The sequence below is a fragment of the Protopterus annectens genome, chromosome 1.part0 (assembly GCF_019279795.1).
Source record: "Protopterus annectens isolate FY-2018-M chromosome 1.part0, PAN1.0, whole genome shotgun sequence".
Lineage (NCBI taxonomy): Eukaryota > Metazoa > Chordata > Ceratodontiformes > Protopteridae > Protopterus > Protopterus annectens.
The window spans coordinates 1,553,803,219-1,553,829,449 of NC_056725.1; the positions used below are offsets into that span (position 1 = coordinate 1,553,803,219).

At 44.5% G+C, this 26,231-nt stretch overlaps 1 protein-coding gene across 1 annotated transcript in view; it reads left to right on the forward strand.

The window, feature by feature from the left end:
* The window catches only part of MAP3K4 (mitogen-activated protein kinase kinase kinase 4), a gene marked incomplete in the record, with an annotated part of 2,414,579 nt that overhangs the window by 1,470,417 nt on the left and 917,931 nt on the right, over positions 1-26,231 (forward strand). The window contains 1 exon segment of the mRNA XM_044068025.1: positions 3,749-4,012. Within this exon segment, the coding sequence (XP_043923960.1) occupies positions 3,749-4,012 (264 nt within the window).

The following is a 26,231-nucleotide window of genomic DNA, read 5'->3' on the forward strand; positions in this document are numbered from 1 at the left end:
AACAATTCAGAAAAATGGCATAATAAAAACCATGTTAAGGATCACCATGCATTCTTATTAAAAACAAAATATCTGGATTGCAGGATATTGCTTGTTTAACCCACCATTTATTAAGTAAAAACAAAAGATGGGTGCTTTCACTCTTGTCAGAGCTTCATCAGATCGAAGTCACACATACAATTAACAAGTAATATATACTTTTCAAATTTCCACAAAAAAATCATGTAAATTACAATGAAGTCATAATCCAAGAGTACATAAACAGATCACTTTCAGTGACAGTGACTGGTACATACTTAGGTTGCATTTTTATTGTAATTGCTGCTGTATACTGCAAGTACAAAACCATCTGTATCTGTTAGGCAGTGCGATGGATATTGTGACATAATGTAAGCATCTAGTCTTATATTTGTGTTGCATTACTGTAGTAAATAAAAAAACAGATGGCATTGGGATTCACTTCTGTGTGAAGTACTGTGATGCTATAGAGGAGAAATAAGGTTATCTGAATTCAAATAATAATTATGCTACTAAGACATGGACAGAGGTGTAATTGGAACTTTGCAACTATGTATGATTCTAGGAAGTATTTAAGAAAAAAAAAAGAATAACTTCAGTTGCCCTCTATGGTACCAAGGCTAGTAAAAAGAAAAAAACGTGTGTGTGTGTGTGTGTGTGTGTGTGTGTGTGTGTGTGTGTGTGTGTGTGTGTGGCATCTCCTGCAGATTTTCTTTAAGGTCCATCACAATTGGCCATTAAGGCATACATTGCATTAGACCTCCTAGCTTTATACTGTCAGTTCCCCCTCATGGGCCATGATGCCCTTCCATTGGAAGAATTCCATTCATAAACCAAACTGTCTCTTTGTACATCTTAGACAGGCCCACGCTGTGTTCTCAAATGGACAGTAAAAAAGTTTCCTAGTTTAGTAGAAGACCTGTGGCTCTGCTCTCACCTGGTCTTAGTCTTGAAGGGGGGCATAAGGCTTTCTTACCATCCCATACCACAGAAGCTTGAACGAACACAGTACTGCAAGTTGCTACTATTATCTGTCCAGCAATCATGTTCTTGCTGATGCAGAGCATCTTGATGGTGTCACTAAGTATGACGGGCCCTTGGCACATCATTGTCCAGAGTCTGCACGCAAGACTCTCTTGATTCATTAATTGATGCCTCTTCCAGTGCAGAGTACTGACTACGTCTGTTCTGCTCCCAGAGCCTCTACCGTGATGCTAGCTGTTGTGACAGAGGGCATGTATGAAAGTTTCCCTGACAATATGACTGGCTTCTGATAGACACCACTGAAAGCCTGATTGCCTGAGGATATCTCTTAAGTGGATTTTTTAATAGTGCTCTTTTTTAAGCTCACATAAATTCGAAGAAGTTATCTCTGATCTTGTCTCAGATTAATACCTTCATCAGCACAGACGTGGACTTACAGTAGTGTTATTTGTTTCTGCATTTGGAAATGGATCAAGAGGTCACATCCTTGATAGTCTGGGTGAGAATACATGAAAAGGTCTAGGCTTGCATCTTTTGGGCCTAATGACGTCCACAATTTTCCTGGTGCCTTTTGCACACCATTGGTTGTGGACATTGAGGACTGTGAGATGTCTCTGCCAGTAGTTTTCACATTTGGTGTCATACTGTTGCCATCACACATTAGAGTAGTGGACAGTGTTAATTAACCTCAGGGTGCATTTAAACTAATCCGTCTGGTGATGGATGTTTAACTAGTAGGAGATGGGACCATTCCTCCCTCTTTCACAGACTAAGGGAAATTACTTCCCCTGTAAAAGGGCTGCACTTCAGCTTGTTAGAGTTAAAAGCTATACTTCTGACCTTGAGTAATCTAGAGAGAGAACTGCTTTTGATGCTGCTTCTGTTTCTGTTCGACAGTCAGTCATTCATGTGATACCGAAACAAGCAAGGTAACGTGGCTGCTCACACTATGCAGAGAGGTAATGCAATTCTGGCAGTGGGACATGCACCCTCTTAACAGCTCATGTATGAAGGAAAGAGAATGAAGTGATGGGCTGTTAGCGGCTGCTCCAGTCCTGTTCTGTAGATGAAGATTCAGGGTGTTGCTTGGTTAAGATCTTCTTGGAGTGGGGCAGCGTCGAGATTTGTTACACGAGAGTGCATCGTTTTCGATGTCATGAAAAGTGGGTTTCTGTTTGCCTCATTTTTATTCATGTTGGTTTCATTTGTCATGAAGGATGACCACAGCTCATCCTCATTTCTCCTTGGTGGTAAAGAACTGTGTGTTTTTTGGCCATTAGGTCCATGGTTGTACAAAAATACCCTTCCCAGTTCAAGCCAAGGAAGTCCTCCAAGACTAAAGGAACTGTATGCTCTACTTTAGAACATGTCTTTCCACTGGTATTGTAATGTGCAAGCCTTCCACCCAACCAGAGGTTCTCCATTTTAGCAGAATGGTATCCTCTGCCTTCCCAAGTCAGTCAGCATAGGAGTGATCCTGGCTTATATGATACATTTTGTGTGGTCTGAGTGCTGTTTAGTCCACATTCATTATGCAAGTATCTGTTAACTATGCATGTTATTAGCATGTGCAGGGGGCAGTTCCTTGTAAGGGTACCACATCTGTGACATTTGAAAAACCCCTCTTCTCCTTAGAAGTTGAAGTTTAAGATCGGGAGGCTTTCCCTCTTCTCTGTTCAAACTTGCTGGTTTGGTGGCTTTGAGCTTCAGACTATTATTCTTTCACAAAGATCATATATACCTTAGGAATGATGTCACAATTCTTAAAGTAGAAGCAGTTCATCTTAACAGTTTTCTGTACAGGGGTGAGGCAGATAACTGTCCTTTTGAAAATGTTGCTTTAGATGGCTACTTCCATTGCCTTCTTAAAAATATGTCCTTTTCAGACATCTGTTCCATATCCAATTGGTTGTCAGTTCCCACCTTCACCAGCATTATTGCTTAGATGATGTCTATGGATGTCTCATTAGTTACTTCAGGACTTCACCTGAGCTTTTCCCTTTCCTGTCTCCTATGGCTCCTGCCACTCTGGGGGCTTTTACTACTTAGGATTTTTCTCTGTCATAAGCTCACTGTAAAGCATTTCCATTGTTAGAGGAAACATGTAGTTTAGCATACCTAGCTTATTTCATCTTTGAGGTGAATCTCCACCCATCTTTGATGGCCATAAATAAGAATCCTGCTATTTTCTTTTGTTTGACTGGCTTCTCCATCCAATAGTGATTTAGAGTTATTTGTAAGTCTTGCAAGTAGCTCAGTATGTCCTTGTGTGTCTGTGTCTGTTAAATCTTATTGTTTTAGATTTGCTCGAAGTATGCCTGCTTAGTTATGCAAGAGAACGGACAGGCTCATGAGCTGTGTGTGCTCTCCTAGTGAAGTTGCAGTGTGCGCTTATGAAGGAGCAGAATGGCATTTCACTTCAGTCATGGGAGCTTGAGAGAAAAAAAAAGAATGGGGAAAGAAATAAGGGAAAACCTAATCGAAGCTGCAGATAGGAAGGTGCCACTTGTACAGTTAGAATGTGTCTATTTCCTTAATTTTGTTGTATGCCGTGTAGAGATAGCAGTTCATATTACTGTTATGTTTGCATCTTTTGTTACATTTTTATGATGAGGATTTTTTCATTTATGTGGTAGCTTGGTCTGAAAAAAAGCTATTGTCTAAAATTAAAAGAAAAATTAGGTTGCTTAACAAGATGGAGGAAAGCATTTGCATTGCAGTGATACTGATTTGTTTGAACCTGCAGGTTCAAATTCCAGGGCTTGAAGATTTGCACATATTTGTTCCCGGTGTCCTTACAGAGCAGAAGTCACTAACACTACAATTGCTCAATGCAGCAGCTGGAAAAGATTGTTCCAAAGACTTGGATGAAATGATAGATGAAGCTTATTTGATTATGATCAAACAGAACATAAAAGACTGTGAACAAGATGCCAGCTGGAATGTCTGGGAACAGGTTGTCAAAATAGTGCCTCAGGTGGAAACTGTGGACACTTTAAGGAGCATGCAGGTACATTTTTATGAAAGTATGTTAATACTGTCCCTCAAGCACTGCTTATCCTGTACTTTTCACCTCTACCATCCTCCTGGAAATTTTCTTTTTTTATAGACTCTCCAGAACTCATTGTTACTTTGGGACTTCATTGAGATGCAGTTCTTAATGCTCTGCAGTTTCAGTTTAAAGTAACTGGTGGTTAGAAGACAGTTTCTGAGTGGGTTAAGGAAACAAAACATTTAGCTGCTAGTTGGAGACCATCATACAGCTTAGTTCTCATTAAAAACTCTGGATTTGAACAAAATTAGTCTGTAGATACCCAGTCTTCGGAAGAATAGTCTTGTGAGCTTTTCTGGTGCAGAGAGAGAAAGTCATGAATCTGACCACAGATCTCATTTGCCGCCTTCCAGCGCAGATTCCTATTTCCAAGCCTCTTACAGATAAGTGAAGTTTTTCTACCTTTTCAGTAAATTTCCTTCTCCTAGTACTTTGATGGCACTTTAATAGTTCTTTGTGTACTTCTGCTACCTCCCCTCCCGTTTTAAACTTTTCTTTTAGCAGTTGTCGATGGCATTAGAGTTTTTCCTGTGCTTTCTTCTAACCCCTCTCTTCCGATAATTTTCTCTTTTCTTTCCTTTCCCATTTAAAAAATAAATCTTTCTAGTACTTTTTAGTTCACTTAGAGTAGTAGTGTTAGCTTATATAATATGTGCTTGTGTGAGTGTACCAGCATGTCTGACAGGCCAGAAAATCCCTCTGGTTTTAAAAGGTGTGCCTCTTGTGGGCATAAGATTTCCCCACTCTGATGCCCACAAGAGGTGAGTATATTGCTTGGGTCTGGAGCAGTTGGAGATGCCATGTGTCATCTGTTTGGCTGGCCTTCAATCCCCAGGCCCTCACAGACTGGCAGAGAAAACTAATTGTACAAGGTCTTCTCCTGGCCTCTGGAGCCCAGGCCCCCATAGCTAAGAAGTGAGCCCCTCCTGTTTCTCAGGGGTCCACATCTTCTGCACCCGAGAAGAGACGGAGACTCTTAGATCCACCTTCATCAGATCCATGGGGTTCTTGTTTCACTCTGGATCTGAGAGCACCCTTGGATCCAACGGAGCCTCCCTTGAGTGTGTCATGTGGGCTTGATCCTCTGACCTCTGGTCCAAGCTCCCTGTTGGAGCTGCTAGAATCTGTCCAGATCTGCAGCTCCTCGTCTCCAGAGTGGAACCGTAGTGAGGTTCACCATGATTGGAGGTCTTGGAAGCATACTTTGGGATGGAGCAGATGCCCTTCTCTGATTCAGACTGTCCAGCCAGTTGTCGCCAGCTAGGTCCACTCATTTGTCTGTGTCCTTCGGATCCTTTCAGCTGTCTGACTCCGATATGGATAGGATGATGACAAGTTTCCCCAAAGCCCAGAGACAGCTTGGGGATCTTGCCTTTTCTAACCCTTGCTAGATCCGCGAGACCTCCAACCCCCATACTTACAGCCTCCGCCTTTGATCCCATCTTCAGTTTCTGACCCTCCGAGCCTGGCACTGCTGAGTGGAGCAGTCAGAGCGAGGAATGGCTTTTTCCTCAACCCCAACAGTGTCACAGACCAGCTCAGATCTACTCTTTGGTGCCTGGTTTGTCCTGGACCATAGTGTCAAGTTGTTGGGGCTGGTGTCTGCTCCAACCTTTTCGGAGCCGTCCCTTCTCCTATGAGCCTCGGTCTTCATCAGCTCGGGGCTGGTGCCTTCTGGAGGTTTCAGATCTCGGATAGCCTCATCCTTCTCTCCCTTGGTGGTCTCTGCCACTGGGGTTGGGGAACAGGTCCTCTTGGCATTGTCGGCCTTGTAGGTGGCAGAGAGGGCATTCTCTACTCGTACAGGCCTGGTTCCTCCTTCACCAGGTCCTACCCAGGCCTCGGCGGATTGGGGCTTTGCTTCCATTCATCAGATCCATGGTCAGCCCCTCTCAGAAAGCCTTCAGCCTGTCCCTCAGCAAGGGATCCACCTATCCCCTGAGTTCTCCCTCAAGTACCCAGTGGAGTAAGCTCTTCGGAAGCACCTGTTCTCCTCCTTGGAGTCATTGATGGAGGACACTGATTTTGATGAAGGGGAAGGGTCCCCCCCAATCTTCACCCGATTATATTTTCTTTGGGGATACCCTAGAAACTCTAAAGCAAAAGGGTGGATGGTCTTCCTAACCCCTTTTCCTCTTAGTCAGCATTTCTAAAGGCATTTGGGATAGGCCCATCGACATCCTGAGTAAGCCCACCGGCAGACAGACTCATTTACCTCATCTCCCGCCAGTTTTGAAAGGAGCCTGACATGATGGAACCAATTCCTAAACGCACGGATAAATGTATCTTAGCCCACTCAGTGACCGCCCCTTTTGGAGTAAATGTGTCCCAGTTGATGGCATTGTGGTTTCGGCATTCACCAAAAAGGAGCTAGTGGAACAGAGCTCCGCTGTTCACCCTCCGAACAAGAAGTCTCTGGCTTTGGACAGGCATGGGAAATGCTTGTATGCCTCTGACACTTTCTCGCTGAGAGCATTGAATTACTTGGCATGTTTCACGCACCTTCAGAGAGATTTGATTAAGGAAATCTTCATCTCTCTGTCACAGTCACTGTCCGAGAAAGATTATAAAAAGGTCTCTCCTCAGCTGACCACTATGTCCTCTATTGCTAATTTCTCGATGAGATTAATTTCCCATGCTGTGGAAGGTACTGCATGAGCAGCTGGTTCAGACATAGCCCTTAGGAGATGTGCCTGGATGAGATTTTGTGGGTTTGCAGAAGCCTTTAAAGTATTGTTCTTTAACACCCCTTTTGACTGCTCCTCTTTGTTTGGAGTCTCCGTTAAAAAAAACATTTACCTGCAGCAAACAGGAAGGCAAGACCCCCTCTGCCATAGGGATCAAGTTTTCTTCCCCCCAATGGACCTTCTGTAGGAACCATTAGAGCGGGAAGATGATGTGGTTTTGTAAATCCCAAGGGTCTTTTCCTGACTCACGGGATGACTCCTCTTCTTGAGACAGAGGGAAGAGGGGGTTCAGTGGCAGGTGCCATCCCAGAGGGAGAGGGGGTCCACAAACTCAGAGCTTCAGGGAACCTTTCTCTGACAGGCCTTTCCAGCACTGCCTGACTGACCTACTCTGGAGGCAGTCGGGGGCAGACTTTCTTTACATCCAGAAGCCTGGACTACATAACAAGTGATGCCTGGGTGTTGATTAAAATTTCCAGAGGTTACTGTATTCCCTTTTCCCTTCCTCCTTCCATTTCCAACAAGCTTCTCCCTAACGTACCACCCAGTCAGAGGTAGAGCACTCTTCTAGAAGTTCCAAAGCTTCTAAACAAAAGTCATCCAGCAGGTCCCCACCTAACAACAAGGGTGCAGAACATACTCATGCTTCTTTTTGGTACCAAAGAAGACAGGTGACCTTCGACCCATCTTGGATCTGAGCAGTCTGAATTTATTCATAAAGAAGTCAAAGTACCACATGGTGACAATGCAGTCCATTCTGCTGCTACTGTGCAAGGATGACTGGATGTGCTCTGTAGATCTCTAGGACGCATACTAGCATATCAAAATAGATGCGCACTACAGGAGATGTCTGCACTTCCGGCTGGGATCCAATCATTATCAGTTCAGAGCACTGCCCTTTAGCTTCACCACCACCCCCAGGGTGTTCACTAAATGCATGTCAGTGGTTGCAGCTAATCTTTGGATGAAAGGATTCCAGGGGTTTCCTTACCTGGACGATTGGTTCCTGATGGCACCCACAAGGCATCAACTACTACAAGCTGTCCATTTCATGCTGCGCGTGTTTCACCACCTAGGCACACCTAGTGTGTTTGACAAAATCCAAACTGACTCTGGTACAGGAGGTAGTTCATAGGGACACAGCTGAACACAGTAACACAAGTAGCACCCATTCCTTCTCAAAGAATCTTATCCCTGGGACAGCAGGTTCAACTCTTGTTAGACGCTCCGAATCCCTACGGCCCTGGTATTCTTGTCAGCTGCCATTCTTTTGGTAACTCTGGCTAGGTTCTTAATGCAAGTTCTCCAGTGGACCCTAGCAGTACAGTGGTTTGTTTGGTGCCATCCTCTTTCCTCTCCAATCAGACTCGCTCCGATTTGCAGGCACCATCTCCAGTGGTGGATATTAACAGATAACTTCCATCTCAGAAGGTCATTCATTCTTCCCACTCCTTTGGTCACAGTGACCACAGATTCCTCCCTGTTGAGTTGGGGAGGGGGGGTTTCCAGGGAAGGATGGTTTAAGGCGCACAGTCTACTATAGAGCCCAAATTGCACTTAGGTGTTCTGGAGATGAGGGCAGTTCTCCTCTCGTTGCAAGCTTTTTAAGACTGCCTTCCTCTGGAAACATTTGCAATTATGACTGACAAAATATGTCTGTGGTTTGGTACATTAGCAAGCAGGGGTGAACCTGTTCGTACCTGTTGTGCAGGGAGGCCATGAGGGTTTCACAGTGGGCGATTTCTTCAAACCACTTTTGCATTGCAACACACATTCCAGAGGAATCCCAACATTCTTGTGAACAGACTCAGTAGATCAATTTTGAGTCCACATGAGTGGTCCCTGAACCAAGCAGTAGCGGAGCAGATATAAAGCCGTTGGGGTCAGCCTTGCTTCGACCTCTCTGCCTCTCCCCTAAACAACAAATGCAGCAGGTATTTCACTCTGATCCCTCCTTTGGGGGAATCACTCTGGGATGCTTTAGTCTGCAGTTGGCCTTCAGGTCTCCTGTATGCTTACCCACCTATACCCCTTATAACCAAAGTTCTTCAGAAAGCCCACAGGTTGAAGACCAGTCTAATCCTTATTGCCCCTTATTGGCCTCATCATATATGGTTCCCCTTCCTGTGGTCTCAATGCAGGTATCCTCCACGGGTACTGGATCCCAGACAGGATCTGATAATCTCACCCATCAGAATGCCAGACCCCCAATCTGTGATCCCTCAAACTAACTGCTTGGTTTTCTCCACTTCCAGTAATTTTACAAGAGTCCAGGCTAGCTTCCCCTGTCTGTGAAATCATTCTTGCTTCTCAAAAGTCCTCCACCAAGAAGGTATATTGTAGGAAGTGGAAGAGATGGGATTTTTTATTTGGGCCTCACAGAGAAATATTGACCCTTTTTCTGCTTCTGTCCCTGATGTTTTGCAGTTTCTTGCGCCTCTATTTCAGCTTGGAGCTAGTTTTTCCACCATCAAGTTGCAGCTTGCTGCTATCTCCAACTTTCATGCAGGAAATGATGCTGGTTTTCCATCCTCTTTTTCCACGTCTAAGTTATGTAGGGCCTTTATGAAAGGTATTTTTCACCTTAGCCCCCCGATTAAGGATCCTTCTCCCCCTTGGGATCTCACTTTAGTGCTTCAAGGATCAACTCAGAAACCCTTCGAACCTGCTGGCTCATGTGACTTAAAATTCTTGTAATGGAAAACTGCCTTTCCTGGTGGCCATTACTTCGGCCAGAAGGGTATCAGATTTGCAAGCTCTATTTTCTCAGCCTCCATGTATCTCTTTCTTCAGAGCAATAGTTTTGCTTAGCACGAACCTAGCTTTCATTCCAAAAGTAACTTCGGAGTCAAATATTAATCCGACTATCCACCTACCCATATTCTTTCCTAATCACTCCAATCAAGGTGAGTACATGTTACATACTTTGGATGCACATAGCTGCATTTTTACCTACGTAGAACTAGAGATCACAGGAAGTTGAACCAACTGTTCATTGCCTTTTCTCCAAAAAGGTTAGGTCAGGCAGTTTCTAAAGTCACCTTAGTGAAATGGATTGTGAATTATATTGCTACAGCTTAAGCACAGCAGGGAAAACAACTTCCCCTTCCAGTGAGAGCCCATTCTACCAGGTCCATGTCTACTTCATCTGATTTTCTGCAAGAATCTCTAGTGATGAAATATGGGTTCAGCTACTTGGTCCACAGCTCACACTTTTGTATCTTACTGGACATTGCTTCTAGGAAAAGAGCATCCTTTGGTCCCATGGTGCTCAGGCATATCCTTCCATGGGGTCGTCCCAGAGTTTTATGTTGCTAGGGGCTCTGACCCATTTGCGATTCATAGTGAAATAGACAACATCAGATTAGAAGTCATGTATGGACCATAACTTGGCGTCTGTGTTGTCCTGTTCCACTGTGCATCACATCCTACCCTCTTTTCCCCTTCTTTTTATAGCCGAGAGTGATGTGGACACTGAGGGAACCCATGGGTTCCTGCTTGGTATCCTGTTGGCCGTTTTCTGTGCTACCTATCTGTCCCCCCTTTTTTTAGATACTCTTCAGGAAGGGGCAACAAACTTGATCTAAAGTGTTTGATTGAAGTGAGACATTATGGGAGTGGGAGGAGTTTGAGGCTAGCTGGGAGAATTGGCCGAGTCAAATCCAAAGACCCATTCGTGATGCATAGTGAAATAGGACAACACAGATACCAAGTTATGGTAAGTACATGACTTGTATTTTGACCCAGACTGCCCTAGTTTGACTAGTGGCTGGGGTGCTGGGAGGAGCTGGGTTTGAAACAAGAATGACAAAGATGAGTCTGCTCATCATATTTGGATAGAAAGTTATAGAGTGCATTCCAAAACTGAAAATCCTAGAATAGACTCTGTGGTGGAGATTGGAGAGCACAAGAAGTGCATGCCTTTCAAGGAAGCGTGGCCATTCAAGGAGTGCCTCTCATGGCTTCAGGACACAGTGTAGCCAAGTAGCTTGGGTGAATGACATACACTGGAAGACATAGTTTTGATTTGTAGCCCATGTGTGAAGCCATGATGAATAAAAAAAAAAATACTTCCTTTCCCAGGTAGAAATTAACTATAAATCATTCAGTGAGTAAAGCGCTTTCACACAACCAGCTATGAGTTGTGTTGGGCATTTTCTGGAGTTTTAATTTTCCTCACATTTTGATTATTAGAAAATGGTGCTGCAGTGGTAAGATGATTAAAAAAATGGAAATTGCTTGGGCTTACCCTTGCAAGTATAAACATTCTATTATTCTTTGTTTTGTCTGTTAGCAGACACACTTTGCAACTCATAGTCTTCATGTGGTGCTTTAGCAGATTGCCAAGTTTTTCCAGGTAAAGGGTACCAAGTCAGCAGACATCTGTCCCCCACACTTGAGTTCTTTCTCATCGTACACATTGTAACTTGCTGCTGTGGGAAGTAAAACATTTTACACAGATGTAGCATCTTTAGATGAAGCTAATTGTTTTAAAGTTGCTTGGTCCTCATATTGGCATTACCTCCATTCCTGATTGATCATGAGGCTGGTCATAGTTGGATAAAGAAGGCTAGAACAGTTTAACCACTGTAGAACTACAGAGAGTGGTTTGGAACCCTCCAGATGACATTTATCAGACTGTGCAGGTTATTTGCCTATTTAGATATTGGTAATTGGTGTCACATTTCTTTCTACTCTCTTTTACTGCTGTTCATTGTAGTATTCAGTGTTGCAGCCGTGATTTCTGGAAATTTCTGCCTACAGGAGCCTGATGACCAGCTCAACTTAAAAAGGTCCATACCTTGCTCTCTTCACACAAGGCTCTGTCTGACTCCCTCCAACCCAGACATTGGTCAGTGCCATTTTCAATTCTTTCACGCTGCAGTGGGAGAAAGGGATGTCAGTATGGCATGACAGCCTGCTTCCAGAGCTCCTATACACACCCCACTGGGATTTTTTTTCTAGGTTTATATTTATTGCAGTTATATTTTAGTACAGATGTCTGATTCTCAGATTGCGAAACTGAATAATTGTCTTGAGTGTGGGAAACTGATCCTGTCAAAGACTTTCATTGGTATTGGTTGCTCTGCTTAGACCTTTAGCACAATGTAACCAGTTGTCTCCAGTGTACTGAGTTCAACCCAGTGACTGTCAAGCATCATACACAGTTTCTCCAGGACTACCTAGCTCTAAAAGCACAGACTTGGTCCCGTTCCACCATGGCACTAATCAAGTCTTCTGCTAGCTACTACTAGAAGAAAAGAGGCATTTGAAGTACACAGGGAGACCAACAACATGCAGTCAGTCAGGTCACCCTTTGAGTTTATAGCCCTTACACTTTGTGTTGGTCACTATTGAAGCCTCTTACGCAACCCCTATGGAAGCCATCACATTGTCAGATAATTATAAGTCCTTGCAGGCTGAATCCAACATGTACTCGGTGGGTCTGGAGGCCTGTCCTAGAGCCTTGTGTACCAATGCTAGAATTATGATAAGCAAAGTGAGAGGTGGTATCCCCATGCTTTTTGCCAGGTAGAAGTTTGCAGAGAATGAATTGAGGCAGCTGACATTCACTCATGACCAGAGGCCTCAAAGGCACTTACTCTTAGAGAACCATAGAAGAAAATGTCTAAACCTTAACTGATGTCAGACAGTTTCGTCCAGCCTAAGCTGGGCAGGTTTTTATCCTTCCCTGCATCCCAGGCTGATTCTTAAGATTTATTCTTGCTTGCTTTGGATTTTATGGTTTTCTTGAAATAAAAGTAGCCTGCTGCAGACAGGCCATCAGTGTCAGGGGCCCCTTCTAAAAAGAGAGATAATTTTCTTCTCAGGAAGATTTCTACACACTAGATTCAGAGGCAGATGAACTGACTTATGTTGTCTAGATGTCTTCCCTCTCATTTTTAATCAAGCAGTGTGTATTTTTATCCTGTGCATGTTCTTCGTGTTTCACTATTGCAGTCGTTACATTTGGGTTATCTGCTTGCTGGTAGCCCTCAGTCGGCCTGATTAACAAAGTCTTGGGTCCTGCGTCGGTTGCTGTCCTTTCTTCTATGACATCAGGTCGTCAGGGGTATAAAACATGCAGCCGACGCCATTACATCAGTCTTTCTTGCCGTGTGGTGCCCGAAGCAGAAGCAGTTCGTAAGTGCCGGTTGCCCGACTCCTTAAATTTTCATTTTCGAGTTTCAGAATCAAAGATTTCAACTAAAAGCTAAGTAACCTTGTTGGGGAAACTTTTTCTTGCTCTTAACCGATGTCAGTTGTTTGTCTTTCGGCTTTTTCGTGGTAAGGGGTCGCCACAGCAGACCTCTGTTCCGCTAATGATTGGCAGTAGATTTTTATGAAATGCCGAAGTGCCAGCTCGATGCCCAACCTTCAACGAAGGCACGCCCATTTACGCACGCATGTCTTTCGAACGCTACCCAACCGTGGGGAGGACATGCAGACTCCCCACAGAAGGCACTCCCAAGCCACGCAGAGAATCGAACGAGAGAACCTCTTGCTGTGAGGTAATACCGATGTCAGTAAAAGTTAATTGCATTACTTGTGGAAAGCAAATACTTCATAAAGATTTTCATTCGTACTGTATTCCTTGCCTAGGCCCAGACAACGACGTACCTTGCTGTTGGTTTTGTGCCTTATTTAAACCACAAACTATCTGTCGTCGGCAAATTTACACTTCTAAATATTTTGGTGCTAGGTTCAATTATCCTGATATGTCTTCGGTCAGCCATCCGACTACCGACATTCTGAAAAAACGCAAAGATAAAGACAGACACAGGCCGCTTGGGTCCAAAGCTGCCGACGACGCTTCTCCTAAGCCAGTCGCCAGTTCGCCGGTACACAGTGAGGTGCTTTTGCAGCCCCTGATACCTGCTACTTCTGATTCGAAGAACTCTACTGAGACCCATTCGGAGTCTGGTATGCTGCGAGATGCTTCAACTTTTGAACCTGCGGATGTCTCTACCTTGGATGGGTCCAGAGCCGCTGTGCAGGCACCGGCTTCTGAGGGTGTATTCAGGCCTACTGACTTGCGTATTAAACTGACGCCATCTTCTTCTTCAAGGCCTAAATCTCGAACCATGCCTAAAAAACTTACGCCCAAACCACATGGTCAGGCATCTATGCCTTAAACAACAGATAAGAATGGTTGAAGACCTTATTACTTTACTCGGGGGAAGCCAGCCTTCACCGTCTAAGTGACCTAGGACTGAGTTTGTTTATGATACTTCCGACCAGGATTCTGAATTTTCTGTTTCCTCTGATGACCAGGATTTACCATTATTTACCTATGAGGATTCTGATGCTGAGGACTCCATTCCCACTGCTTCCCCCCAGATGATTTCTCTTTTGGTGAAACCTTGCATACTGTCAGGGAGCATTTTCGTTGGGAAAGTCAGGATTTCTTTGATTCTAAAAAGAGGCTTAGGGATTTCTTACTCCTGCCCCAGCACAGGCCTGTAGCCATACCTCCTATATTAGACATTGTTGATGATGCATTTGCAGAATCTAGCTTGGCCCCTGACTCTTTACCTCCTGCTCCTAGGAAACCTGATGGATATTACAGGGTCCCTGACTCTCACAAGTTCCTTTTCAAAAATCCTACTGCAGATCCTGAGACCATTTCACATGGGCCCAAGGGCATTAAAGCTACTACTGCTAAAAATCCTACTCCCTCTGATAGAGACTCCAGGACGCTGGATAAATGGGGTAAGAAGGTATACACTGCAACTTTGGCAATTAGGGCCTTAAACTGCCAGTTTCATATGTTGAAGTATCAGCAGCATATTATTGGAGTGCTTAAACAGAAAATGATGTTGTTTCCTGATTGTGCTGAAAATAAGGATTTACAGGATTTATTGCATTCAGCTGAACAGGTTGGAAAACATACTTTGCATTGTGATTTTGACTCTAGGGGCATCTTGCAAGGCTGCTGTAACTGGGTCTGTACTTAGAAGGCATGCTTGGCTTAAGGAGCAATCCCTACCAGATCATGTTAAAGCAAAATTACTGGATGCTCCCCTAAACCAGGACCGCCTGTTTGGCAACCAGGCAGAAGTTCTTAAAAAGATGGAAGAAAAAGCTAAATCTATGCAAACTGTTAAAGATTTTTTAGAAGTACAACCTCCAATATTTAGTAGGCATTGGCCTTCCAAGAATTGGTCCTTTCCTGCCTCTTCCAGACCTTCTCAGTCCAAACCCATATCCAGCAGTGCTCCCAGGCTGCAGTCCCAGGGTACGCACAGGACTAAGCAGTGGGGGGGCATCCACTTCCAAATGTAGGAGTAATAAGACGCCCCCCTAAGGTAAGCTGTCTCAATGACTTCCTTTTAAAATTTCCAAGAACTTATCAACTGACTGCCCCTTGGTGGGGGAGGGGGGGAGAGATTGCTCTTCATGCAAAGAACTGGGGAACGCATTACCCAGGACAAATGGGTTTTAAATATAGTGTCCTAGGGATACAGATTTCACTTCCACACGTTGCCAACACTAAGCAGGTGGCCAGACCTACCCCCAAATCAGTGGGCAGAGGCCCAAAACCAAGTATTTTCTCTCTCAAGCATGGGGGCTCTTCAGTTGGTACCAGAAGAGGAGAAGGGACAAGGTTTCTACTCGAGACCTTTCCTGGTACCCAGAAAAGACAATTCATGGCATCCTATCCAGGACCTGTCTACTCTAAACACCTTTTTGGAGATTCCAAAATTCAAGATGCTGACTCTTCACCAGTTGCTTCCTATGCTAGGCAAAGATGCCTGGTTGACAACACTAGATTTAAAAGAAGCATACCTGCACATCCCAATCAGGGAATCTTACAGAAGATACCTATGCTTCAAAGCAGGCTACACGCACTATCAGTTCTCTGCATTGCCCTTTGGCTTATGTACTGTGCCCAAGGTATTCACAAAGTGCCTAGCTCCAGTTATTGCATTTTGCAGGCAAAGAAATATTCAGATATACCCATACCTGGACGATTGTCTAATTCAGGCAGAAAGCCAGGACATACTTTTGAATCATATGGCCTTTGTACAAAGGGTTCTAACTGGTGGTGCTGCGGTAGCGTTGTCGCCTCACAGTAAGACGTCCTGTTCGATTCTCAGCTGGAGCATTTTCTATGCGGAGATATGCATGAATGGATGTACCTCCGTTGAAGGTTGTGCATCAGGGCCGGCAACTCTGCACGTAAAAATCTACTGCCAATCATTAGCGGACCGGAGTTTCCGCTGTGGCGACCCCTAACTGGGAAAAGCCAAAATACACAACAACAACAAAGGGTTCTAACTTGTCTAGGGTACACCATAAATGAAAAGAAATCACACCTGGTACCCTGTCAACAAGTTATATTCCTGGGAGCAAGCTTGAATACAATTTCCCAGATGGCTTTCCTCACGCTAGAGAAACAAATTCATTTGACAACCTACTTCAGTTAAGTGGCTACAAAAACCCTGCTATCTGCAAGACAAATACTGCAAGCCTTGGGGTTCATGGCCTCATGCATTCTTCTAATTCCATATGCAAGACTGCATATGAGGAAACTACAGTGGTATCTAAAAAGCCTATGGTGTCAACATTCTCAGGATCTAGAAGCAATGATTCCGATCATACCTTGCCTACTCCTAGAGTTCCTTTGGTGGGCAGAGGCCTGCCACCAAAAAAGGGACTACCTTTCACACCACCCCCTGCCACCCTAACAGATGCATCAGACTATGCATGGGGGGCTCACCTGGTAGGGAAGTGCATTCAGGGCAAATAGAACCCAAGTCAAATGCACCTGCATATCAATCAAAAAGAAATGTTAGCTGTACAGAATGCTCTGACAGCCTTCAAGAACCACATTCTTCCAGGACAGCTAATGGTAAAGACAGACAACCTCACTGTTATGTGGTACATAAACAAGCAGGGGGATACACATTCTTACCCCCTCTGCAGACTAGCCATGGCATTGTGGAACACAGCCTTGAGCTACCAGATACACCTACAAGCTCAATTCCTGCCAGAAAAATTAAATACACTGGCAGACGGACTAAGCAGAAACCTCATGGTCCCACACGAGTGGAAACTGGATCCAAGGATTTTCAACATGTTGACAAGCAAATGGGGGGAGCCCAGATATAGACCTGTTTGCCTCTCCCCAGAACTACCAATTGGACAAATATTGCACAAGGACTCCCCACAAACAAGCCTGGAAAGTGGATGCTCTATCCATCAGCTGGAAAAAACTATCAGTCTGTGCCTCCCCCCGCTCTCCAAAGTACTACTAAAAATCAAACAGGACAAACCAAGGATGATTTTGATTGCTCCAGACTGGCCACGCCAACACTGGTACCCCCTCCTGTGCAGTGTGTCACGGTTTTCCCCATGGCACCTGCCTCAGACTCCTTCCCTGTTCTCTCAGCAGGAGAACCAGATTCTGCACCCTCAGCTTCTAACACTGAACCTAGAGCCTGGTTAATTACCTAATCTCTCATGTACTGTCCATCAGTAAACCTGTGATGGATATCATTTTAGAGGCAAGGAGGCCTAGTACTAGAAAATCTTATGCGGAAAAATGGAAAAGATTCTGTGCCTGGAACCAATCTCAAGAGATGAGCACAGCAGCGCCCAATTTGCCTCAGATTTTACAATACTTAACTGAGATGCTTCACAAGGGCCTGTCTTTTACCTCCATCAAAATTCATGCCTCAGCCATTTCAGCTCATAACACACAACCTTCCCTCTTCTCTCATCCACTGCTCAAGCAGTTCCTCAGAGGGGTAAAAAATTTGAGACCACCCAGGAGAGCTCCAACCCCAGCCTGGGACCTTAACTTTGTTTTGGAGAAACTCACTCTACCTCCTTTCGAGCCATCTGCTACTGCAGACTTAAAATTTATTTCTTGGAAAACAGCTTTCCTTTTAGCAATCACTTCAGCAAGAAGGGTATCTGAATTGCAGGCCCTTATGGCAGTGGAGCCTTTCATCATCTTTGATGCGGACAGGGTGTCCCTCAAAACCAATCCATCCATCATGCCCAAGGTGGTATCCAGTGTGGCTCTTAGTCAGTCCGTTCATTTGCCAACCTTCTTTCCCAATCCACAGAACAAAGGGGAACGGATACTGCATTCCTTAGATGTGCACAGACAACTTAGATTTTACTTGGACAGTACTAAACCTCAAAGGAAATCTGAACAACTGCTGGTGGCATTTGCTGCAGGGGCAGAGGGGAAGGCTATGTCAAAGCAAACCATTTCTAAATGGATAGGCCATTGCATTCATTTCTGCTATAAGCACCATGGAAAACCTATCCCACGGGGGATCTGACCTCACTCCACCAGGGCTGCATCTACCTCTACAGCCTTTCTCGGAGGAGTTCCTACCAGGGACATCCTAGAAGCTGCTAACTGGAGTTCTGTACATACTTTCACCAAGCATTGTCATTTGCCTATTTTCTCTAAATCCAGAGCTGACTTTGCCACTGCAGTCTTGCAGGCCTTATAGCTGGTCCTAATGCTATCTAAATTCCTCCTCCCAACCATAGCTTTGGGAATCTACCCAAATGTAATGACTGCAACAGTGAAACACGAAGAACATAGTACAGTTGTGTACACTTACCATAAATGTAGATGTTGGAGTGTATTCACTGTAGCAGTCCTGGTTACCCTCCCTCCAGCCCCCTATCTTCTTTTGGCTATATCTCTACTTTCCTTTACTATGTTTGAAAGCTTTTTGGTGTATTTGCTTTTTTTTTGGTTGGCGGTATATCATTGTATTTTTATATTTAATTGCTTCCCCATAATTGCTTCCCATTAGGGGGGCACCTGACATTTGGGGCACAAAAAACTGATGTAATGGCGTCGGCTGCATGTTTTATACCCCTGACGTCATGGAAGAAGGGAAAGCAACCGACGCATGGCCCAAGACTTTGTTAATCAGGCCGACTGAGGGTTACCTGCAAGCAGATAATCCAAATGTAATGACTGCAACAGTGAATACACTCAAACATCTACATTTATGGTAAGTGTACACAACTGTACTTTCCTCATTAGGGACATCTCATTTGTAGTCACCCTTCATAGTACGAAGCAAGTCTTCAAATCAGAGGTTGAAGAGTTCTCCCTGACCTAAATAAGGTATAGAAAGTTCTTGGGCATGCCAGAAGTAAAAGTTTTGGCTATCCATCCAGACTTTGAAGTACTGGAAGATGAATTTATCAGTGTAAGATTCCCCTTCCCCTTCTCCTTGTGCCTAGAAAAACTGATATTACCAGGACCAGGAAACTAATGAATATCTTTATAACAGCTCTCTAGCTGATACAACTGCTGTATCCCTGAATTCCAGTGAGGGGGCTGCTTTTTTGCTGCATCCGTGAATCCCCTTCTCAGTGACAAAGGAGTGCAAGACCCTCAATTGCTTAGGGAAGAAAATCTGTAGCTCTACTTTAAGTGCCAGACTTATATGCTGAAGTGCCAGGAATCTTTTCACTCGACTCAGATCTGAGGCAAAGGGGGTTAAAAATGAGTAGAAGAGGAAATGCTTGAACTTTGCACCGTCATTGCCCAGGCTGTCAAGCGCTCTTTGAAATGAGACTATAATGCATTGAATGCATCGTGCAGGGCAGCAGCTACCGCAGCAGCTGACAGTGTCTGTTTAGAGGCATTATGAGGACTGAACCATTACCAGACCATGTTAAAGTGGCTAATCACTTACTGTCTTTGATGTCACTTAGGCTCCTTTTAGAGGAAATACATTGCGGAATAGTGACAAAAGATAACCATGTAGTTGTCCTTTTAAGTCATCAGCAGCACCCTTTTTCCCATTTTCTAAGTCTGGTCGGGGAATCGTGTTAACTGTCGCCATCACTCTCGATTCAGTACCACGCTCCTGCCTTCTTCGACACTCATGCCTGACTGTCACAGATTGTCTTTCACACAATCCATCCACCTCTTTGCTGGACGTCCTCATTTCCTCTTATGTCTGTTCCAAACCAAATCATCTTCACCAAGATTGTCTTCTCCTTTTTCTGCACATGTCCAAACCACTGTAATCTCTTCTCTCTGAGCTTTTCTGCAATTGGAGCTACTTCGGCTTCTGCTCTTATATCCTCCTTTCTTCGTCTGTCCCACAAAATGCATCCTACCACCCTTCTCAGGCACTTCATTTCCATCCTCTCTAGCTTCTTCATTTACTCTGCCTTTACTGCCCAGATTTCTGTACCATACAGTAGTACTCGTCGCATCACTGTCTTGTTACACCTTACTTTTCAGCTTCTTTGACATTCTGCTGTCATAGACTACACCTGACAGTCTATGCCAGTTGGCTTGCAGCCCCCTCTGATTGTAGCTTTCACCTCTTCATTTAGACTTCTTTTCTCCTCAACCACCCCTGCAATATACTTGAAGCTATTTACCTGTTCCACTATCTTCACTTGTATCTCAATTCTCAGTTTCTTCTGATTTCCCCATTTTGCTGCTATTTACCACTCTTATCTGTTCTTAGTTTCATTCCATGTGCCTTCAGTTTTGCATTCTATTGCTGTATACTTTGCTGGAGTTCTTGCTCAAAGTCTGCCTGTAATGCCACATCATCTGCATACAGCAACTTTTTTAATCTGTCCCCTCCAGCCTGTTTGCTAATGTAGTCCATCACCAGTATGAACAGCAGTGGGTTCAGAGCTGAACCCTGGTGTACACCCACTCCCACTGGGAACCCCTCTGTGAGGCTGAACACTGTTCATACTTGAATCGCTAGGTCCTTGTATATAGCCTGTACTAATTCTACCAGTGTTTCTGGGACTTCAAACCACAGCAGTACTGCCTTTCTTGGGACCTTGTCATATGCTTTCTCCAATCTGGGAATGCCCAGTTGGACTCTTTCCTCATCTCTAGTTTCTTCTCAACTATCTGTCTCATTGCAAACATCAGGTCAGTTGTGCTGCATCCTGAACTGAATCCAAACTGCTCATTTCCCATCTTAAATTCTACTACTCTGCGTATCTGTTTATCAGTCAACCTCTAGAATTTTCATGCGCTGTGATAGGAGTTTGATTCCTCTGTACTGCCCACAGTTGTGGATGTCCCACTTGATGTTCTTCGTGTTTCACTGTTGCAGTCATTACATTTGGGTAATCCTGCTGGCAGGTTGCCCTCAGTCGGCCTGAATTCCTAAGTTCTGGGTCCTGAGTCGGCTGCTGTCGCCCCTTCCCTAACGTCAGGTTGTCAGGGGTATAAAAGATGCGGCCGACGCCATTTTCTTTAGTCTTTCTTGTTGCGCGGTGCCCGAAGCAGAAGCAGTTCGCAAGTGCTGGTTGGCCGACTCCTGAGATTTTCGTGTTCGAATTTCAGATCCGAAGTCTTCAATGAAGCTAAGTACCCCGTTGGGGAAACTTTTTTTCTTGCTCCATACCGATGTCAGAAAAAGTTAATAATTGTATTTCTTGTGGAAAGCAAATACCTCATAAGGACTTTCATTCTTACTGTATTCCTTGCCTAGGCCATGATCACAACGTTGCTGGTTGTCGGTTTTGTGCTAGATTTAACCAACGCACTGTTAAACGTTGGTATGATTTTGCTTTAAACTATTTTGGACGCTGGTTTAATTATCCAGAAATGTCGTCGGATAGCCATCCGACTACCGGAGTTCACAAAAAACGCAAAGAAAAGGAGAGATAGACAACCGAGGCCCAAAACCGACGACGAAGCTTCTCCTAAGCCAGTCACCGGTTCTCAGTGAGGTGCTTTCGCAGCCCCTGACGCCCACTACTTTAGAGTCGCAGGCTGCTACCGACTCCCACGTGGAGTCGGCCATGCCACTGGAAACTCAAGGTATTGGAGCCTCGGATACTATTCCTTCAGATGGGTCCGGAGCCGCTGAGCAGGCACCGGCTTCTGAGGGTGTATTCGGACCTAAACATCTTTACCTTAAACCAACCACAGCTTCAAAGGCAAATTCTAAAGCACCTTCTAAAGCAAAGAAACAAACTCAAGAGCCACGTGGACAGGCCTCTATGCCCAAAAAACAGATGCTCAAAATGGCCGAAGACTTAATTACCTTGATCAGGGGTCCCCATCCCCCTCCTGATAAGAGGCCTAGGCATGAAACTGACTGACTCTTCAGATCAGGTTTCTATTTCTTCTGATTCCTCTTCTGATCAGGAATATTCTCTTCTCCCCTATGAGGATTCTGATGCTGAAGAATCCATACCTTCAGCTTCTCCTCCAGAGGACTATTCTTTTGGAGAAACCTTGCATACCATGAGGGAGCATTTCCACTGGGAGAGCCAAGATTTTTCAGAATCTAAAATGAGGCTCGGGGATTTCCTTTTACTTCCTCAACACAGGCCATTAGCCATTCCACCTGTGTTAGATATTGTAGATGTGTTTTCGGAGTCTAGTCTCACCCTTGACTCCTTACCTCCAGCTCCTGTTAAGCCTGGCAGATATTACAGGGTTCTTGACTCTCATAAATTCCTTTTTAATAACCCTGCTGCAGACCCAGAAACTATTTCACAGGGTCACAAAGGAGTTAAGGCTTCCGCTGCAAAAAACTCTACCCCCTCTGACAGAGATTCTAGGGCACTGGATAGATGGGGAAAAAAGGTTTACACATCTGCTACCTTGGCTATAAGGGCCTTAAATTGTCAGTTTCATATGCTTAAATATCAGCAACATGTCATGGCATTGCTTAAACAGAAAATGTTATTAAACTCTGAATGTGCAGAAAACAAGGAAATGCAGGATTTATTGCATGCAGCTGAACAAGTTGGAAAGCATACTTTGCAATGTGGTTTTGATTCTTTGGAGGCCTCCTGCAGGGCCGCAGTTACGGGTTCTGTAATTAGGAGGCATGCTTGGTTAAAGGAACAAAATCTGCTTGATCATGTCAATGTTAAATTATTAGATGCACCTTTACAGCATGATACTTTGTTTGGAGTTGAGGCAGAGGAGGTGTTAAAGAAAACGGAGGACAAAGGTAAATCTATGCAAAATGTCAAGGATTTTTTTTACAAGTACAGCCACTTAAGTTTAGTAGACACTGGCCTACAAAGAATTGGTCCTTTCCTGTGTCAGACAGACCTCAAAGGGGCAGATACAGATGCCCTAGAGGCTGATTTCAGGCACAAGGTTCCTGCAGGTCAAAGCAGTGGGGTGCTTCTACCTCCAAAGTTGGAGAAGACAGGTCGCAACCATACAGGAAACAGTCCCAATGACTTCCCCCTGCCTGCACCAAGCACTTATCTCCTGGCAGCACCCTTAGGGGAAAATAGCACTTTTTTCTCAAAATTGGCACATTATAACCCAGGACATGTGGGTTCTAAATATCGTGTCACAAGGGTACAAGTTCCATTTCCATAACCTGCCAAAGGCAAACAGCTGGCCAGATCTGCCAAAAAATCAATGGGCAGAGGCACAAAAACAAGTCTCATCCCTCATGGACATGGGGGCCATTCATCAAGTACCAGAACAAGAGCAGGGACAAGGATTTTACTCAAGACTGTTCTTGGTACCCAGAAAGGACAAAACCTGGAGACCAATACTGGACCTATCTATTCTGAACACATTCCTGGATATACCAAAATTCAAGATGATTACTTTGCAGCAGCTTCTGCCCATGCTGGGCAAGAACGCTTGGCTGGTAACTCTAGACCTAAAAGAGGCATACCTGCATGCTCCAGTCAGACAGTTATGCAGACGATACCTCAGATTCAAGGCTGGCTCAATGCATTACCAATTCCTTGCACTACCCTTTGGCTTATCTACTGCACCCAGGGTCTTTACAAAGTGCCTGGCACCAGTAATTGCATTCTGCAGACAAAAAGGAATACAAATATATCCTTACTTGGACGACTGCCGAATTCAAGCAGAGAACAAGGACGTTCTTTTACAGCATCTAGCGTTTGTGAAAAGACTTCTAACGTGCCTAGGGTACACAGTCAACGAAAAGAAATCAAAACTAGTACCCTCTCGAGATAATATTCCTGGTTGCAAGCTTAAATACAACTGCCCAGATGGCTTATCTCACGCCAGACAAATAAAGGCAGCTGACTGCCTATTAAAAATGTTGGCAAAAAAGGCCCAGTTATCTGCAAGAAAAATTCTGCAGGCTTTGGGCTTCATGGCATCCTGCATTCTACTAATTCCATGTGCAAGACTGCATATGAGGAAACTTCAATGGTATCTAAAAAGTGTTTGGACTCAACATTGCCCCAGCCTGGAAATAATGATTACTCTCATTCCCTGCCTACAACAGGAGTTTCGATGGTGGGCAAAGGCTTGTCACCAAAACAAAGGACAGCCATTCACATTACCCCCAGCCAGGCAGACACTAACCACGGATGCATCAAATTATGCCTGGGGGGCCCACATGGCAGGAAGATGCATTCAGGGCACATGGTCCTCAACCCAAATGCATCTACATATCAATCAAAAAAAGATGCTAGCCATTCAGAATGCCCTGACAGCCTTCAAGGACCTACTTCATCCAGGACAACAACTGATAAAGACGGACAACACCACAGTCATTTGGTATATAAACAAGCAGGGGTGCACACATTCTTACCCCCTTTGCAGACTAGCCATGACTTTGTGGGACACAGCATTAACTTACCAAGTACATCTGCAGGCACAATTCCTGCCAGGAAGGAAAAATACTCTGGCAGACGAACTAAGCAGAAACCTCATGGATCCCCACTGGTGGCAGCTGGATCCACAAGTCTTCAGCATGATAACAAGAAAATGTGGATGCCCGGACATAAATCTATTTGCTTCCCCTCACAACTACCAACTAAAAAGATTCTGCACAAGGACTTGTCACACGAGCATGGAAAGTGGACGCCCTATCTTTCAGCTGGAAAGACCTATCCGTATATGCCTTTCCCCTACTGCCTCTCCTCCCCAAGGTATTCCTAAAGGTCAGACAGGAGAAGCCAAAAATGATACTGATTGCCCCAGACTGGCCCCGCTAGTACTGGTTTCCAATCCTAAAAAACTTGTCTCAATGCCCAGCTTGGACCTTACCTCAAATACCTCATCTACTGTCCCAGCAAAACAATCCGATTCTGCACAGCCAACTCAGGACTTTAAACCTAGCAGCATGGCGGATAATGTAGTCATACAAAACACACCTCTCAGTAAAGCTGTGATGGATGTCAATTTGGGGGCCAGAAGGCCTAGTACTAGAAAATCTTATGCTGGAAAATGGAAGAGATTCTGTGCTTGGAACCAGGCACAAGGAACTGATACAGCTGTGCCAAATATTCCTCAGATTTTGCAGTACTTAACAGAGCTGCTGGACAACTGTCTATCTTTTTCATGTATTAAAATTCATGCCTCTGCCATTTTGGTTCATTACAATACAGAGCCACCAATCTTTTCTCATCCCTTATTAAAACAGTACCTCTGAGGAGCCAAACATTTAAGGCCTCCAAGGAGATCACCACTGCCTGCATGGGACCTCAACTATGTCTTGGAAAAACTCACCCTGCCTCCTTTTGAGCCAGCTGCTACTGCTGATATAAAGTTTTTATCATGGAAAACAGCCCTGCTCCTAGCAATAACTTCTGCAAGACGAGTTTCAGAGCTTCAGGCACTCATGGCTGTGGAACCTTTTATCATTTTTATCCAGACATGGTCTCTTTGAGGACAAACCCAACATTTATGCCTAAGGTGGTGTCCAGTGTGGCTCTTAACCAAACTATTCATCTGCCAACTTTTTATCCAAATCCACAGAACAAGGGGGAGAGAATTCTGCATTATTGGACGTACACAGCTTAGATTCTACTTGGACAGAACCAAAGTTTTCAGAAAGACAGAACAATTACTAGTGGCATATGCTGCAGGATCACAAGGAAAGGCTATCTCAAAGCAGACTATTTCAAAGTGGATAGGCCATTGCATTCGTTTCTGCTACTTACACCATGGCAAGCCAGTGCCTAAGGGCATTAGGCCACATTCAACCAGAGCTGCAGCCACTTCAGCAGCCTTTCTCCGGGGAGTACCAACCAAGGACATTTTAGAGGCTGCTACTTGGAGTTCAGTGCACACCTTTACAAAGCACTATCATCTGCCACTTTACTCTAAATACATGGCAGGCCTTGCCACTGCAGTTCTGCAGGGCCTCATAGCTGCTCCTAATGCTGTTTAGCTCCAGCCTCCCGTCCATAGCTTTGGGACTCTACCCAAATGTAATGACTGCAACAGTGAAACACAAAGAACGTAGTACAGTTGTGTACACTTACCATAAATGTAGATGTTCGAGTGTATTCACTGTTGCAGTCCAGCTTACCTACCTGCCATCCCCCTTTCTTCTGATGGAACCTATCTTTCCTTCTCTGATTTATACAATCTATGTGGTGTATTTGCTTGTAGATGAAGGTAAAGTTTATATTGGTGCATGTATTTATATGTATATAAATTATGGCTAAACTAAAGAAAATGGCGTCGGCCGCATCTTTTATACCCCTGACAACCTGATGTCAGGGAAGGCGCGACAGTAGCCGACGCAGGACCCAAGACT